This window comes from Chiloscyllium plagiosum, unplaced genomic scaffold, assembly GCF_037043375.1.
Source record: "Chiloscyllium plagiosum isolate Xiang-an unplaced genomic scaffold, Cpla_swu_hap1 HiC_scaffold_10, whole genome shotgun sequence".
NCBI lineage: Eukaryota > Metazoa > Chordata > Chondrichthyes > Orectolobiformes > Hemiscylliidae > Chiloscyllium > Chiloscyllium plagiosum.
The window spans coordinates 8,745,639-8,762,462 of record NW_028270148.1 but is presented as its reverse complement, the minus strand read 5'-3'; the positions used below and the strand labels follow the sequence as shown (position 1 = coordinate 8,762,462).

The 16,824-nt window shown below is 42.1% G+C and overlaps 1 protein-coding gene across 1 annotated transcript in view; it reads right to left on the bottom strand.

The window, feature by feature from the left end:
* The window catches only part of LOC122552587 (collagen alpha-1(XII) chain-like), a 275,375-nt gene that overhangs the window by 216,659 nt on the left and 41,892 nt on the right, over positions 1 to 16,824 (bottom strand). Inside the window, exons 10-12 of the mRNA XM_087991107.1 lie at positions 16,111 to 16,713; positions 13,817 to 14,089; positions 5,959 to 6,231 (exon numbers count right to left, since the gene is read on the bottom strand). Coding sequence (XP_087847233.1) covers positions 5,959 to 6,231; positions 13,817 to 14,089; positions 16,111 to 16,713 — 1,149 coding nt within the window. The remainder of the gene's footprint in view (positions 1 to 5,958; positions 6,232 to 13,816; positions 14,090 to 16,110; positions 16,714 to 16,824) is intronic.

The following is a 16,824-nucleotide window of genomic DNA, read 5'->3' as shown; positions in this document are numbered from 1 at the left end:
TTTTGGAACTGGTCCTCCTGAGAGCAGATGCGGCGGAGACGAAGGAATTGGGAATATGGGATGGCGTTTTTACAGGAGGCAGGGTGGGAGGAGGTGTAGTCTAGGTAGCTGTGGGAGTCTGTCGGTTTATAGTAAATGTCCGTGTCGATTCGGTCACCTGAGATAGAAATAGAAAGGTCTAGGAAGGGGAGGGAGGAGTCTGAGACGGTCCAGGTGAATTTGAGGTGGGGGTGGAAGGTGTTGGTAAAGTGGATGAACTGTTCAACCTCCTCGTGGGAGCATGAAGCAGCGCCAATACAGTCATCGATGTAGCGGAGGAAAAGGTGGGAGGTGGTGCCAGTGTAGCTGCGAAAGATGGACTGTTCCACATATCCTACGAAGAGGCAGGCATAGCTGGGGCCCATGTGGGTGCCCATGGCTACTCCTTTGGTTTGGAGGAAGTGGGAGGATTGGAAAGAGAAGTTGTTCAGGGTGAGGACCAGTTCAGTCACCTCTGGGACACCCGGACCAACCAACCCAACCACCCTGTAGCCCAACACTTTAACTCCCCCTCCCACTCCACCAAGGACATGCAGGTCCTTGGACTCCTTCATCGCCAGACCATGGCAACACGACGGTTGGAGGAAGAGCGCCTCATCTTCTGCCTGGGAAGCCTCCAACCACAAGGGATGAACTCAGATTTCTCCAGTTTCCTCATTTCCCCTCCCCCCCACCTTGTCTCAGTCAAATCCCTCGAACTCAGCACCGCCTTCCTAACCTGCAATCTTCTTCCTGACCTCTCCGCCCCCACCCCACTCCGGCCTATCACCCTCACCTTGACCTCCCTCCACCTATCGCATTTCCAACGCCCCTCCCCCAAGTCCCTCCTCCCTACCTTTTATCTTAGCCTGCTGGACACACTTTCCTCATTCCTGAAGAAGGGCTTATACCCGAAACATCGATTCTCCTGTTCCTTGGATGTTGCCTGACCTGCTGCGCTTTTCCAGCAACACATTTTCAGCTGGTGTGTGTATGGAATGAGCTGCCAGAGGAAGTGCAGGAAGCTGGCACAATTACAACATTTAAAAGGCATTTAGATGGGCATATGACTAGGAAGGGGTCAGAGGGTTATGGGTCAAGTGCTGGCAAATATGCCTAGATTAATTTAGGATATCTGGTCGGCATGGCCAATTTGGACTGAAGGTTTGTTTCCATGCTGTACATCTCTATGACGCTATATAAACCAGACCACATAATGATGGAAACCTTCTTTCTTTGAAGTACATGGAAGCAGATGGATTTTTATGACCACTGGACAGTGTCATGTCCACTTTTACTGGCGCCAGTTCTTTGCTTCCAGATATTTTGAAGCTGAAGTCAAGTTACCAAACTGCTGATGTTATCAACTCATAATTAATCAGGGAACCAAGGGCTGTGGGAAAAGAGCAGGAAGGTGGATGTCAGGAATGTTGAATCAGCCATGATCCTATGGAATGGCGGAGTAGGCTCGATGGACTGAATAGCCTAATCCTGTTCCTTCTGATCTTATGGTCTAACATTAACTGGATAACAATCAGAGACAAGAGCCCCAAACCACTGCAACATTCTAACCATTCTAACGTGACTGAAGTTAGGCTGAACTAATTAGCTTCACTGAATCAGTCAACATTTTAAGATCCTTTCCTTTTGTCGCAAGCATTATCCTGTGGTAATGTGGTTAATAATCCATGCACATTGAGCGCAATTTGTTTTTTTTTATTTGTACATGCTTGCACGAACAGAGACATCAATGCTCAGCCCAGTAACACATAGAAACATACACCCACTTTGCAATTTAATGGGGACCCGCCCAGAATTCTCAGAAGGTCCTGCAGAGGAATCTTCCCAAAAGGGTAAGTGTGAATGTCATGCAACTTTATAAACTTCAAAGGAAATATGCAACATCTGCCACTTTGTGAAGTATCCTATTACCTTGCAATATGAGAAAACGCTCAGCTGAGTTTTATTTAAAGCCAGCAACATGTATTTTCCTGTTCCTTGGAGTCAGGCTGCTTCAGGATTTGAATAAAAGAGGGAAACATGGGATCAAGCTCCATCTGAGAGCACCTAACCTGTTCCTTAGTGAAAGAGTCTCATAGAGTCCCTATAGTATGGAAGCAGGCCATTCAGCCCATCAAGTCCAAACTGACCCTCCAAAGAGCGTTGCACCCAGACTCACCCCTGTAACCCTGCACTTCCAAGTTGAATCAATCCAGCCTGCACATCCCTGGACACTATGGATAATTTAGCATGGCCAATCTACCTAATCTGCACATCTTTGGACTGTGGGAGGAAACAGGAGCACCCGGAGAAAACCCATTCAGACACGGGGAGAATGTGCAAACTCCATACAGAGAGTGGAATCAAACCAGGGTCCCTGACACTGTGTGGCAGCAGTGCTAACCACTGAGTCATTGATCTCTGATGTTCAAGATGTGGTCTGTGACCTGAACTGTCTGACAGCTTGGGTAGGGGCAAAAGATCTGAAGAAAAGAAGGGACATTCTTCCAGTATATTCCACATCATCAATAGCAGGTCACCTGATCACTTATCTCCTTGCTCTTTCTGAGGCTTTGTAACTATACTAGACAAGGAATTGGAATCTATAGAGTGCCACAGGTTTTGTATTTAACAAGAACTATACATTGTGAACATCAAGAGTAATAAAATTGCATTGAGGTGAACAGGAATAGAACATGGTGGAGGGAGAAAAGTTAATTTATACTGCAAAAACGTTTTGCTACAGGCTGTATATGCTTGACATGGAATGGATATTGTAAATATTAAGGCCATTATAATTGTATTGAAGCCCCTATGAGATGAAAATTGTGGTGCTGGAAAAGCGCAACACACTTTTCAACTCTGGTCTCCAGCATCTGCAGTCCTCACTTTCTCCTAGTTGAAGTCCCTATGAGCCTAGTGCTGGGAAGTGGGACTACTGTAGATTTAGTGTAGATTTTAGGGGATGTAAAACTCTATGATTCTATGATAAGGGTAGAACTTGCTGTACGGAGATGAGTTGAATTTTGGTGCACCTTCTGAAACTTGCAACATTTTGGAATGTATTTCTCCAGATTTTATGCAATAAAATGTAATTTTAGAAATATAAATTGCCTTGCTCTTTCTGAGAGCTTGCTGCAAACTCATCACCACCTTCTCAAGAGCAACCAATGACAGTAATAAATGCTGGCCAGCCAGCAACACCCACATTGCATGAATGAGTTAAAAAATTCCTGGTCACGACGTTCATGACAGCACTGAGTACGAATGGATTTCATCAACAGTGGAGTGCTTTGGGATGTCCTAAGGATTTGAAATAAATAAGGAAAAGGCGAGATTTGCATTTATGTCCCATTTGTTCGAGCAGTACTATCAATCTGAAAGTGCTTGAGAGTTAGGAACTAATTTTTGAAGTGTAGTCACTTGCGTTATGCAGGAAACATGCACAGCAAGTGGATGGCCTGGTGGTATTATTGCTGGATTGTTAATCCAGAGGCCCAGGTCATGTTCTGGGGACCTCAGCTTGAATCCTGCCATGGCAGATGGTGGAATTTGAATTAAACAAAAATCTAGAATTAAGAATCTAATGATGAACATGAATCCATTGTTGATTATTGGAAAACCCCACCTAGTTCACTAAATGTTCTTCAGGGAAGGAAACTGCCATCCTTACCTGGGCTGGCCTACATGTGACTCCAGACCTACAGCAATGTCGTTGACTCTTAACTGTCCTCTGGGCAATTATGGATGGGCAATAAATGCTGACCTAGTCAGTGCCACCCACATTCCATGAATGAATAAAACAAGTACCCAGAGCATCATGGTTAACTCCCTCTTGCTCTTCTTCAAAAGAGTGCCAAAGTATTTTTCAACTGTGAGCTGAGAGTTCAGTCATGGCCTAAGCATTTCAGGGAGTCCAGCACACCCTCAGTGTTAGCAATGATGTGTTAGCCTGGAATCTTGTGCTTAGGACCTGGGATGAGACTTAAAGCCAGAATCTTGAAACATCTTTGCTACTAACTGGACTGCAGCTGGTACAAAGAAACAGTAAAATTGCAAATCTTTCCTCGGTGTCTTTTGCATCTCACATTTCCTTAACGTGTCAAAACGCAGGAGAGGAAACTTGCTAACAGTCACTTTCATGATGCATTGGCATCATAATGCGGGATAAAATAGAGCAGATGAAGATTTTCACCTGCCTAGGTTTGGGCTGGATAATTAACATCTGCATACAAGAAATTTATAAAAATGCATACTATTTTTATTTTACTTTGCAACCAGAAATTCATTTTATCAAGGCCCTGAAATTGCCTGTTCCTACATGTTCCGTTGCCTCCAGGATTGAACCATAACCCTATCACAGAATTCCCTCCCATCCCCTAAGTTGCAAGAATCAATAGCTGTAAGAAATGTTGATGTTTCTGCTCCGTCAGGAGAATTTTTTTTTATCCCTGCTCCTCGCACTATGTTGGGCTCTGGTCTACAACCCCTGCCCCACCATTCTGTGTCTTACAGCATTCTTTGTGAGATTTCCACTGTGAGCTCCCCATCCCCACATCCCCAATAACCCAAAACTATAATAAGTTGTAATGTTTGGCAGATAAAATTGCTAAAAGTTTCACAATGTTGAAAATGACCAGACTTCAGTAATCATAACACTACATAATTTCCACTCATCTCCCTTCTATTGACAATAAACATCTCTTGCCTGCACATATGTTAAGCATAATCACAGATACCTGGGGATGGTTATGATGCAGTAATCGTAACACACAAATAATCATAATGACATTTGGACAGCATGCAACATCTATGAATGTGGTACCATCTTGAAATAATTCAAGTATTTCTTCATTTGTTTTTGTTTGTTACTGCGATGTTTATAAAAGGATGATCCAATTTGGTTCCAGTTTCTCTTCTTGTGCTGACACCAGTTTCATCATAGTCTGACAGAGAGTTTGCTCCTGGCTTCCTGATCACCTTCCCTATAAAGTTAGACTAGGGAAACTTCATGCTAAGAAATGCGATCTATCAAAATGGTCTAACGCTGCATGTGATTCCATATTTCCAACGCATCTACCTTTGGAGGAGTAAAGGATTGAGCAAGGTTTTTCAGAATCTTACATCAAGGGGTTAACTGAATTGGGTGCAGTATATAATGGTACTGCCCGCATGTGGTCTTAAAGAATCATTTGTCCTTTATTTGTGTCCCTTTCAAGAGCAATTAATAATTGTGGTGGAGGAATATAACTCTATTGCACGATAGTAGTAGGTAATGGGTCACCACATCTCAGACCAGGAGCAAGGTTGAGAAGGCAGGACCTTCATGCACCTTCAACTGGTGTGGGAACTGAACTGCACTATTGTTGTCACTCTAGCCGACCCTCACCATGGATATACCCATCAGTTAATTGCTGGGAAATGATATGTAATTATTAATTTTGCCTGAGGATCCCATGAGACGCCACTCTCTAGGTCAAGATGTAGACCCAGTAGTATATGGCCAGTGTTGTTATTTTATTGCTACACGATTTTCTCTCAACAGCAGGGCACGACAGTTGGGCTGTGATGTTTGGGATTTAACTGGCTCAATGATTGTTGTATTGATGTTATTTGTGCTCTGCCTGAAGGCAAGTCTGGGGCTGACTGACTGCTGGTGATCCATCCTGGGCTGTTACTTTCATCAGGGATGGCTAGTCACTCCCTCCCACTCTCAGCGGCTGGGCATGTTGGCAGGTCCCAAGTCTAGTTAAACTGGAATGGAGATCAAACAGCTGCGCTCAGCATTATTCAAAAGAACGTTCTTGCCTTCCAGCCAACTGAACCAACTGGACCCCCCAGTGTGGCCTGACTCCACTGTGTAAACTTGTTAAAAATTTATTCTGATGAGGTTATTAAATTTTCTCATTTAATAATTTAATAATTTTGTGTGAAATGTACCTTCTTTAGTGGTGCCTTCTCCAACTAGCGGTTGACCAACAAGAGTTTGGTATTCAGGTATAATTGTCACTGAATACTTGGTGTCTGGGAGCAGGTTCTGGAGGGTTGTCCATGTCTCCAGACCTCCAACAGTCACTTCCTTGCTCTCGCCTCCCAAAACTGGTCTGTACGCCACTCTGTATTGCTGAACATTCCCGGGAGCAGCTGTCCACCTGACCTTGAAACTGTCTGTGGTTTCATCCAATACCTCCAAGTTACTCGGTGACCCAACCTCTGTGGTGAAACACAGAAAAAAAACAGCATTGTTAATAGCAAGGAAAATATCACATGGGCTCCACAGAGAGGGGTACCAGTGGTCTGCTGGTTAAGGAGCTAGATCTGAGGCAACAAAATCCGAATAATTCACGCACCATTTCACAAAACGTGTTGCTTATGTTCGTGAACCAGGATGCATCAGACAGCCCATAATATTATGGGGATACATTAATAAAAAGGCAATGATATTCCAGATTTCAGTCAGCTATCAATTAGCTTGAATTTCACATGTTTATATCTCAATTAAAACCCTCAAACATGGAACTCCGTCACATGTGTTCTGCACGTTCAACAAACAAAAAACTGGTTCAATTCTTAATTTATTTATTTGTTTTTTTTTAAAGAACATTTTAACCCAAAAGAACAGGAGCAGGAGTATGTAATTCAGTCCCTTCAGCCCTCTCTGCCATTTAATACAATCATGGCTGATCTGACCTCAGCCTCAACTCCACTTTTCTGCCAGCTCCCCATAACCCTTCAACCGATTCCTAATTAAAATCTATCTCCTCCTTAAATTTATTCAGTGTTCCAGCATCTATCATGCCCTGGAGTATGTAGATCCACAGATCTACAACCCTTTGAGGGAAGTTGTTTCTCTTCATCTCTGTTTTAAATCTGCCACTCATTTTCCTAAAACAATGACCTCTCATTCTAGATTGCGCCACATGAGGAAACATCTTCTGTATGTCTATCTTGTCAATTCCCTTTAGCATCTTATCTACCTCAATCAAGTCTTCTCTCATCCTTCTAAAACCCAGTATCAGCCTAAACTACTCAATCGCTCTTCATAACTGAACCTCTCATCTCTGGAATCAATTGAGTCAGCCTCCTCTGAACTGCCTCCAGTGCAACTACATCACTCCACAAATAAAGGGACCAAAATTGCATGCAATACACCAGTCACTAATGCCTTGTATAGTTGCAGCATCACTTCCCTACTTTTTTTTACAATATACCTTTCGCAATAAATAACAAAACTCAGATCATATGTATGAAGAATCAAGTATTCCTTCTATGACCTAGCTGACAAGTCTCACATTTTTACAATAAAGCCCAGACAGTCTGTTCACCCCCCCCCCACCAAAGGATTAAGTTCTTCAAAACTAGGTTTAAGAACGGGATCCTTTATATAGTCTGGTCTCTAGGTTTAATTTTGGGAATTTGACTGTTGCAAGTGTTACATCCTGAATCAGCAATCATAGCTTGGGTATGAATGATGTTCTACCTTTCAACTGAATTAACAATGCATTAGTCAGCTAGCCTTAATAAAATGCAGCAGGCTCTTAAAAAAAATTAACTCTGGAATTCTACGGCACACATCAAGGCCAACTGGCCCACTGTGTGTGTGCTGGGTCTTTTAACAATATTCTCCAATTAGTCCTATCGCCATTTCTCTTTCACCATAGATCTGCAATTTCTTCCTGTTCAATCCTTATCTGATTTTTTTTGGATATTAATTATCTGTTTGAGCCCAAGATATTTCTGCATAAATGTACCCAGCCTAAAACAAGCAATCATGTGAGGGCTAGGGTGCTCAAATATTGGACAGGGATATTATACAATACCATTATGTAAGCCACAAGTGAATGCAATGGATTTAGCAAAATGTGTGAGCAACATGATGCCTGATTCCCCATATGATCTGAGAGCATCTCAAGGTCAGAGTTATAAACTACAGTCAGCACATCAGCTGCTATGCTCTAGTACAAGGGTAAATTAGAGGTTTTCTTGCTGACTGCTACATGATTTATGTACGATGTTCAAGTGATTGTTTTGCCAAAATATGTTTGTAGACCCCTATGACACCAACGACTGGAGCCAAGATAATGTTACTTGCATCTAAGCCAGTTGCAATAAGTACTTTGACAATTTTTTAAAAAAAACAGAATTAACTGTGTTTCTCTTGCACATAAATAAACTGAATGACTTGTTGGCATTGATTATTAACAGGATAGATACTTGTTTACATGGGAGTTTCACATACTTATACAAAATTAAAGCCACTATTCCTCTATAGAAAGAACAATGATTTTCAATAATGCTAAAAACAAGATTTTTAATTTAATATTAAATGTAATTCAAGCTCACTCCCTTTGAAAAGGTACCTAGGGTATAAGAGGATATCATATCCCTCAAGGGATATGATAGCTAAGTGAACATGTTTGCAGTAGCACAGGTTTTATATTTTATGGGATTAGATAAATAAATCTGAAAAATGATAAACATTTTGGTATTTCATTTGGCATGTACTTAAGTGCTTCTAACAAAGCAAGTGCAGATTATAATATTATTAACCCCGCAGCTTTTCCAAGTGATGGTGGAAATTACATAGGACGTTACAGAGTGTACATTCACAGGAAAGAAGAAAGACAGGATTATGAATATTGTCATGGAGGTTCCCCACAATTGCTGTAAATGATATTCATTTTCTTTTAATAGATCATGGGATGTCAACATCACTTGCAAAGCTAAAATTTGTTACCCATTCCTAACTGCCCTTAAGAAGGTAGTGGTGAGTTGCAGTCCATCTGGTGTGCAACTGCCTATGTGGAGTTTGCACATTCTCCCTGTGTCTGTGTGGGTTTCCTCTAGGTGCTCCAGTCTCCTCCCATAGTCCAAAGATGTGTAGGGTGGATGGATTAGCAATGGGAAATGCAGGGTTACAGGGATAGGCTAGGGGGCCAGATCTTAGTGAAATGCTCTGCAGAGTGTCAATGTGGGCTTGATGGGCCGAATGGACTGCTTCCATACTGTCGTGATTGTATGATTCTATGGTGTAGTACACACACATGGCTGATAGAAAGGCTTCACCAGGAGAAGGTTCAATAATTAATGGAATCTTGACTTTTTTGCAAAGGTGAACTAATTACTAAAATCGGATTCTGGTCAACAATATACAACTACAGCAAAGATACAGAAAATGTTTCTCTTCAAACAATTGTCTGAAATTGCTCATTATTCTCATTCTTCTACCCACACTCTCATGACGAAGTGGACAAGTTCTGTGATCTCACCCCAACTTACTGCTTGGGAAAGGCTCTCCTGGACAGCTTCTCTCCAAACTCTACTGCCCTAATGCTGTCCTGCATCAAGTCCTGTTCACCATCACCCCAATACTCAATATCTGACAATATCTCTCCTTGTTCTAATGCCTTTACTTAAACTTGTTAATCTTACATTTAAAACCGATCATCCACCTAACTTCTGTAACCTTCTGCAGCCTAATTACCCTTCAAGAACTTTCACCAATTCTGGCACCTTGTGCACTGCCAGAGAGCAACTGTTAACTAGTTTGGAGAAAATTACTGTTTGGTCTATTTTAGGCTCTGCTGGATATGTTATTATATCCAGGTAATAAGGATCAGAATGCTCCAAGCAAAGAGACCAAGTTATATGTTCAAGGGACTTGGAATGATGATGTTCATCAAAATAAATTGCAGCAATTTATTGATTTCCAAAGATTGACTGGATAATAAATAACTACACTTTAAGAGAAAGACAACTGTGAAACATGCATTAAATAAACACTGAACTAACATCTCTAAAAAATATTCAAATGGAGTCAAGGAATCCAGTCATAGCAGAAGGCAAGAAAGTGATATTAAGTGAAACTCTGATTTGGAGAGCCAGTGTAAATATGATGGGCAGAATGGTCTCCTTCTGTGCTATAACATTTCTGTGATTCTTTAAAGGAGGTTAGCTTTGGTGGATGAAATTGGGTAGACAAACCCAAGAGGTTGTCAAAACATATCATCCATTCAACATGATCACCCAAATTCAAGATCTTCCCTGGTCGGTTGTGTCAAGAAATAATACACACTCAATTGATGACCTTTTACCGTGGAAGACTTTAAATGGTACCAGAAACATTTGAAACAGTTTAGTCTGCCAGTTTACACCTGTTTTAAAATAACAACTTTCACAAATTTGCACCTAAAAGTAACAGCTACACTCTGGGAGCACAATAAATTAATGTAGCCATGATGTCCTGTGTGTATTTGAAGTTAATTTGACAGGTTGTATAAATATCACTAGTTATGAATGAACACTGTTCATACAGTAATCATGCTGAGTAATCATGTTGCCACAGTGGCTCAGTGGTTAGCATTGCTGCCTCATAGGACCAGGGTCCCAGGTTCAATTTCAGCCTCAGGTGACTGTCTGTGTGGAGTTTGCACATTCTCCCTGTGTCTGTGTGGGTTTTTTCCGGGTGCTCCGGTTTCCTTCCACAGTCCGAAGATGTGCAGGTCAGGTGAATCGTCCATACTAAACTGCCCATAGTGTTAGATGCACTAGTCAGAGGGAAATGGATCTAGGTGGGTTACTGTTCGGAGGGTCGGTGTGGACTGGTTGGGCCAAAGGGTCTGTTTCCACACTGCAGGGAATCTAATCTTTTGTTTTTACTTGAACTAGGCAAGGAATGTAGAATCTCTTGGTACAACCAAGGCTAAGAAACCCTACAGAATTCTGCAAACCTCAGTTGTATCACACAAAACATTTTATCGACGAACGTGATATTGAAAAGTGGGCCTCACAAGATGCATTGTCCTATCTCTCTATAGTGGCATAAAACTGACCTGAGTGACTTCCTCTGCTCATTTCAGAGGGGAATGAGATTTACAGAGAAGTCAGAATGCATCAGAGCACCAAGTTCCCTTTCCTTAAGGAAATTACTTGGAGCCAGGTGAGTTTAAACAAAAATCCAACAACTTTTGTGGTTGGTTTTTCTCTAGTGAAAGACTAAAAGTTGCACATTTTTTTCATGCAAAACGACAGACTTTTATTGGGATTGGTTTCAATCTCACTCCTAGTCCAGATTCCTCATCACCTACACTCTCACACTGTGTACTTATAGAAAACCTAAGGCAAGTACTGGGGTTAAGTTGTAGAATCATTAGGTTTACAGAAATCTCTGGTAGATACAGATCACCCATCATCATATTGAACGACAGATCATACAAACTTAAGGTCTGCAAGACATCCACTAATTCCTTAGGGTTTATGTTAACCTTGGGAATAAGAGTGAAGAGGATGCAAGTACATTGAAAGGATTTGAGTGTATCCAGATTCAGCAGAGGACACAGTCCAGTGGCAGAATCTATATCGCTCCACCTTTTGTGAAAACCCTCTTGAAGCAATTTCATTTTGTTTAGTTTGATTTTATTCGGGAGACGCAGGTTATGAGGAAAGATTGCAAAGCAGGCTTTCCATCCAAGATCCGCACCATTTTTTAATCAAACAGATATGGCCTTTTCTCAAGTCACTGCGATGTTGATTCAAAGTGGTGGTTTATTTTTTTTTTTTTTTTTTTATTTTTTTCTTTACCCTACACTACCACCTAACTGCGGTAGTGCTTATTTTATCCCCAGCACCCATGGTGTGTGTGTGCAGGTGTAAGACACTGTGAAAGACACAAAGTGCACGAATCTTTATTCAGTTTCCACCACCAGGAAGACAGGAAAACACCCGGGTGGCCAGTGACAAACACTGCCCTTCACATCAAAGGACAGTCAAAGTGGTGGTTTATAATGCTTTCTCCAATTAAACTTCACAGTTGACTGGCTCTGTTGTTTCTTTCAGTTTAATCTAAGAGGCACTTGATGCTTTTACTTTGCTGGCAGCAATGACAACCATTCGTCCCTTCCCTTCACCACCCCGAGACTATTTACAAAGCAAGAAACAGAGAATGTGGTATCATTGAGATTAAATGAGTCAACTTTGTTTGGTGTTGCCTGCCAGGAGATGATTGCAGTGAGCCCCTGGAGATTTCACATCTCACAGTTCATCTGAGTTCTGGTCTGGTTTGAACTGATATGAAAGTTAGCAGTTATGTAAAGCAACAAGGTAAAGAGTAACAATGAGCATTTTGGTGGTAGGGTTAAGTTAGCAGATGGTCTGATGTGTAATGTAGATTTGGAGACATCACAGGGTTCGATTACTTGATCTCAGGAGATATTTTTGAGCATGTGAACTGGTACCAGAATCTCAGCTAAGCAACAAGGAGAAGCAATTTGTCTTCCTACATTAAATTATTAGTGACTCTACCCTGCTGGAAAATATTATTTGCACCCATGCATTGGCATGATTGCCTGTTAGGATATTTACATTGGGCATTTGTGATGTCTATGGACATGTTGGCTTGCTTGTATGTATGCTAATGTGTGCACATGCTAGTGTTCATGTATGTTGAAGTGAGTATGTTGGTATGTGTACACTCATGTCTTTGTGTGCATGCATGTTTATGCATTCATTATTGGTGTGTGCCCACATTGGCATCTGTGCATATTCATGTGTGATTACAATTGGGATTTGTATGCTTTGTAAGTTTGTGTATAGAAATACTACATGGGATAAAGGAAAGATTATAAAATCGCAGACGAATCTTATGAGCTTTTTCCTAAAAGTCTTCACAGGAGCAGCAGCAAAGTTTCAATAGCCTAGAACCAATCTTTTCAGCAATTACTCTCCTCAAGGGATAAGAGAAGAAAACTGTGAATTAGAGGGGAGTTGTGAAATGCTAACTAGTGCAGAGTACTGTAAATACAGTTAAATTGCTTAAATTAAAACTGCTCAGAGATAGAAAGACATTTAATATAGTTTGTAGATGAACAAAGCTAGCAGAGGAATCTAAAAGTACAAAGAAGAATTCTTGGAAGCCTTATTTTGAAGGGAGGAAGGAAATGAAATGCTGCAGTTGCAAAGGGCAGGGTGTGATGTCCAAAAGGCACTTTTGCAGATGAAGAGGAAGGGGAGAATGGGCATGGGCAGCACCAAACACGCGGAGAGTTTCTGAATGGATGCTGATGTGCGATGGGGTGGGAAGTCATGAAATAATCTGGCAACCACTGAATCAAATACATTTCACTTTTGTGGCAATAGCTGCATGGGCAGGCTGTGGTTTCATGTATGAACATCTTCAAGGAATGCAAACTGCCCTCAAAGCATCAGCATTGTTCAAAATGGGGCAGTTACCATTGAAAGATTGGCAAGAGGCTACTTGAGTGAGGAACAGCATAACAGTCCTGCTTGAAGGCACCCTCAGTGATGTCCATACACTTGCATAAAACCTTACACTCACACTGTATGGTTTGAACTGAAGATTACAGAGGGGTAATCATAGTATTAAGAGTGTATCACAGACTTTCAGACATAAGGAAACTGAATAGCAAAAAATGCTTTGAGAAAGGCAAAAAAAAATCAAGAAGTAATAACTGGCCTATTATTAATGTCGATACAATTCAGATAAAAGCAAAGCAAAGAGAAAATTGATGAAGGTTTATGCCTGAAACATTGACTCACTTGCTCCTTGGATGCTGCCTGATGTGCTGTGCTTTTTCCAGAGCTACACTTTATCAACTCTGACTTCTCCAGCATCTGCAGTCCTCACTATCTCCAAATAGTTATTAAAACAAGCACAGTAGTTTTTAGTGTTGCCTGAAATTTTACATTCAGACTGAATTCTCAAACTGCAAATGATGGCATGTAAACGCTTATTCTCTAGATAATTACCACTCCATTCCTGAAAACAACAGCCATACAATACCTTCAAGAGTAGTCTCTTCTCCTTCTAGAGGAAGGCTGCTGCCTTCAGTATATTCTGCAATCACATTGACCAGGTAGGTCGTTTCAGGCAAGAGGTCAGTCAGGACTCTGGTCGTCTGGTCTGCAGGCACCCGGATGGAAGTGAAATCACCTCCTACTGCTACTTTATACTTCAACAGGTAGGACAGGACATCTGGGCCAGCTCCGGTCCAACTCACTCGGAAACTGCGAGATGTTACCTCGGAGGTCCTCAAATCTGTGGCTGCCGTGAAGGCTACAATCAGAGAAAGAGACACCAATTATTTACTGGTTCTGTCGGAATGATCAGACCTTATTTTTAATGTTTCATTGTCTATTTGTGCCCATCATTGAGAAGGCTTTCAATGATAACTTATCTCTGATTCCATAAATCGACACTTTCACATTCACTTGAATACCATTACCATATTCAAGGGTGTAATAGACAAACTTTTGATTCCTGAAGAAGGGCTTATGCCCGAAACCTCGATTCTCCTGCTCCTTGGATGCTGCCTGACCTGCTGCGCTTTTCCAGCAACACATTTTTCAAAACTTTTCATCAATAAGGGAATCGAGGCATATGGGGATAAGGCAGGAAAGTGGAGATGAGGATAGTCAGATCAGACATGATCTCACTGAATGGCAGAAGAGACCTGATAGGAATAGAAGTACATTATTTGGCCTATGTCTTCTGGTCATTTCACGTTGCTGGATCAAAGCTGTTTAACCTGAGCACCAACATTTATCAATAAGGCAAAAGGAAAATCAAAAGTTGATTGTTCAAAGAAAAGCCTGACAATGGCTCAGTGGTTAGCACTGCTGCCTCACAGCACCAGGGACCTGGGTTCAATTCTAGCCTTAGACGACTGTCTGTGTGAAGTTTGCACGTTCTCACCATGTCTGCGTGGGGTCCATCCCACAGCCCAAAGATGTGCAAGTTAGGTGGACTGGGGATGCTAAATTGCTCATTGTGTCCAGGGATGTGCAGGCTGGGTGAATTAGCCATGGGAAATGCAGGGATGGGGTGGTCCTGGGTGGGATGCTCTTCTAAGGGACAGTGTGGACTTGATGGGCCAAATGGCCTGTTTCCATACTGTAGGGATTTGTTGTTAATGGGAGCATTCACTTGTTCCAAATGTCATTGCCATCTCTTCTAGGATAAGAAGTAAGTCACACTGAATAGTCACCAACAAGGTGTTCCTGCCATGAATTAATATTATGTGATATTAATAATTTGCCTATTAACACAGTTGTGAGACATTTATTTGTTACTTTAGCTGAATGCTGCAATCAAATATGAGGGGTGACCACCCACAAAAAAACTGCCTGAACCAATTACTACCCAAGCTGCACGGTGACCCGAGCAAATCAGACGTTGAGAGATCTGCATCAAGTAGCACACCTGCTGATTCCCTAGTGTCTGTTCACCATCCGCATGATTCAAGTCAGGAGTGTGATGGAATGCTCCCCCTTGCCTGAATGAGTGCATTTCCAACAGCACTCAAGACTCTATCCTTGCCCAATCAGCAACCCATCCATTACCTGAAACATTCACTCCCTTCAAGATTGATGCACAGTGGCCACAGTGTGTAGATACAGAAGATACACTGCAGTCACTTGTCAAGACATCTGAGGCAGCACCTTCCAACCCACAACCTGCCACCATCTAGAAGGACAAGGGCAGCGGACGTATGGGAAGACCATCAATTGCCAGTTCCCCTATAAGCTTCTGAATTGTCTTGATCTGGAACAACAGCACTGTTCCTTCAGTGTTGCTGGGGTTAAAATCCTGGAATACCCTTTCTAAACATTACTGTGATGCACCAACGATACAGGAACTGCAGTGGATACTGACAGGCTGGCCATGAATCTGTTAATTAGTTTTTCAAATATTGAATGGAGATATTTTAAACAAACACATCAGGATTATTGTGATTATATGGATGGTGCTATTTCAAGGCTGTGAGAACAGTTGAAATGCATTTTTTGAAAATTTAACACACCTTTTGATTGAATCTTTGGGCAGAACAAGCACTTGAGTAGAAATTAATCTTGGATTGTGGTACTTAACAGAAGCCCGGCCCAATGTTTAGTTCCATTCATATAACTCCATGCAGGAAGTGAGTATAACAGGTAGTCAAAATAATACCACCCCTTTTAAGCAAATGCCAGAGACAAATTTCTATCCCAGTTCTTGTGTTTTCTGAGCAGGGGGACAGTTTGCTCCATGAAATGCCACGTAAATGGTTTGAGCAGAGATCCCGCTCACTCACTCACCCCTTGCCCTGATGGCTTTCACCTCCTCCACGATCCTGAGACATAGGGTCTGCGTCAGCTTCGTTGACACTCGCTGGAAGGAGTCAAAATCGTCCACCTGGTACACGTGAGTATTTTCAGGAGGCGAGGCGATAGCCACCAGCTCACTAAACACTGCATCTTTGACGCCCACCGCAAAGATCTCCACCCCAGCATCTCGCAGTTTCAAGGCAGGTTCCTTGAAGGCGTCGGAGGACTTGCCATCCGTGATCAGCACCATCACCCGTGGCACGTTGAACCTAGCCCCTTTCTCTGGGACAAAGACCTTCTGCCTCACGTAAGTCATGGCCCTGCCAGTGTTGGTGGAGCCTCCCCTATAGGGGAAAGTCCGTATAGCGCTTAGCACATCCTCCAGCGTTTGATGTCTCATGAGGGTAAACTCTGTATGGGGTTCCCGGCTGTACTGAACGAGGCCAATTTGGATGCGGTTGGGACCAACCTGGAATGTTTTGACCAAGGTTTCCAGAAAGTCTTTGACCTTAGCAAAGTTACTCAGGCCAATGCTATAGGAGCCATCCACCAACAGGACAACATCAGCTTGTGTGGTTTCATCCAGGGTACATTCTGCAGGGATCAAAAGATAAAATCCACTGTCACTTTTTTTTCTGATACTAAGAAATTTTTAATAGCTTTTCTGATCATCTCATGACAAATGAGATCGTCATTGATACTATG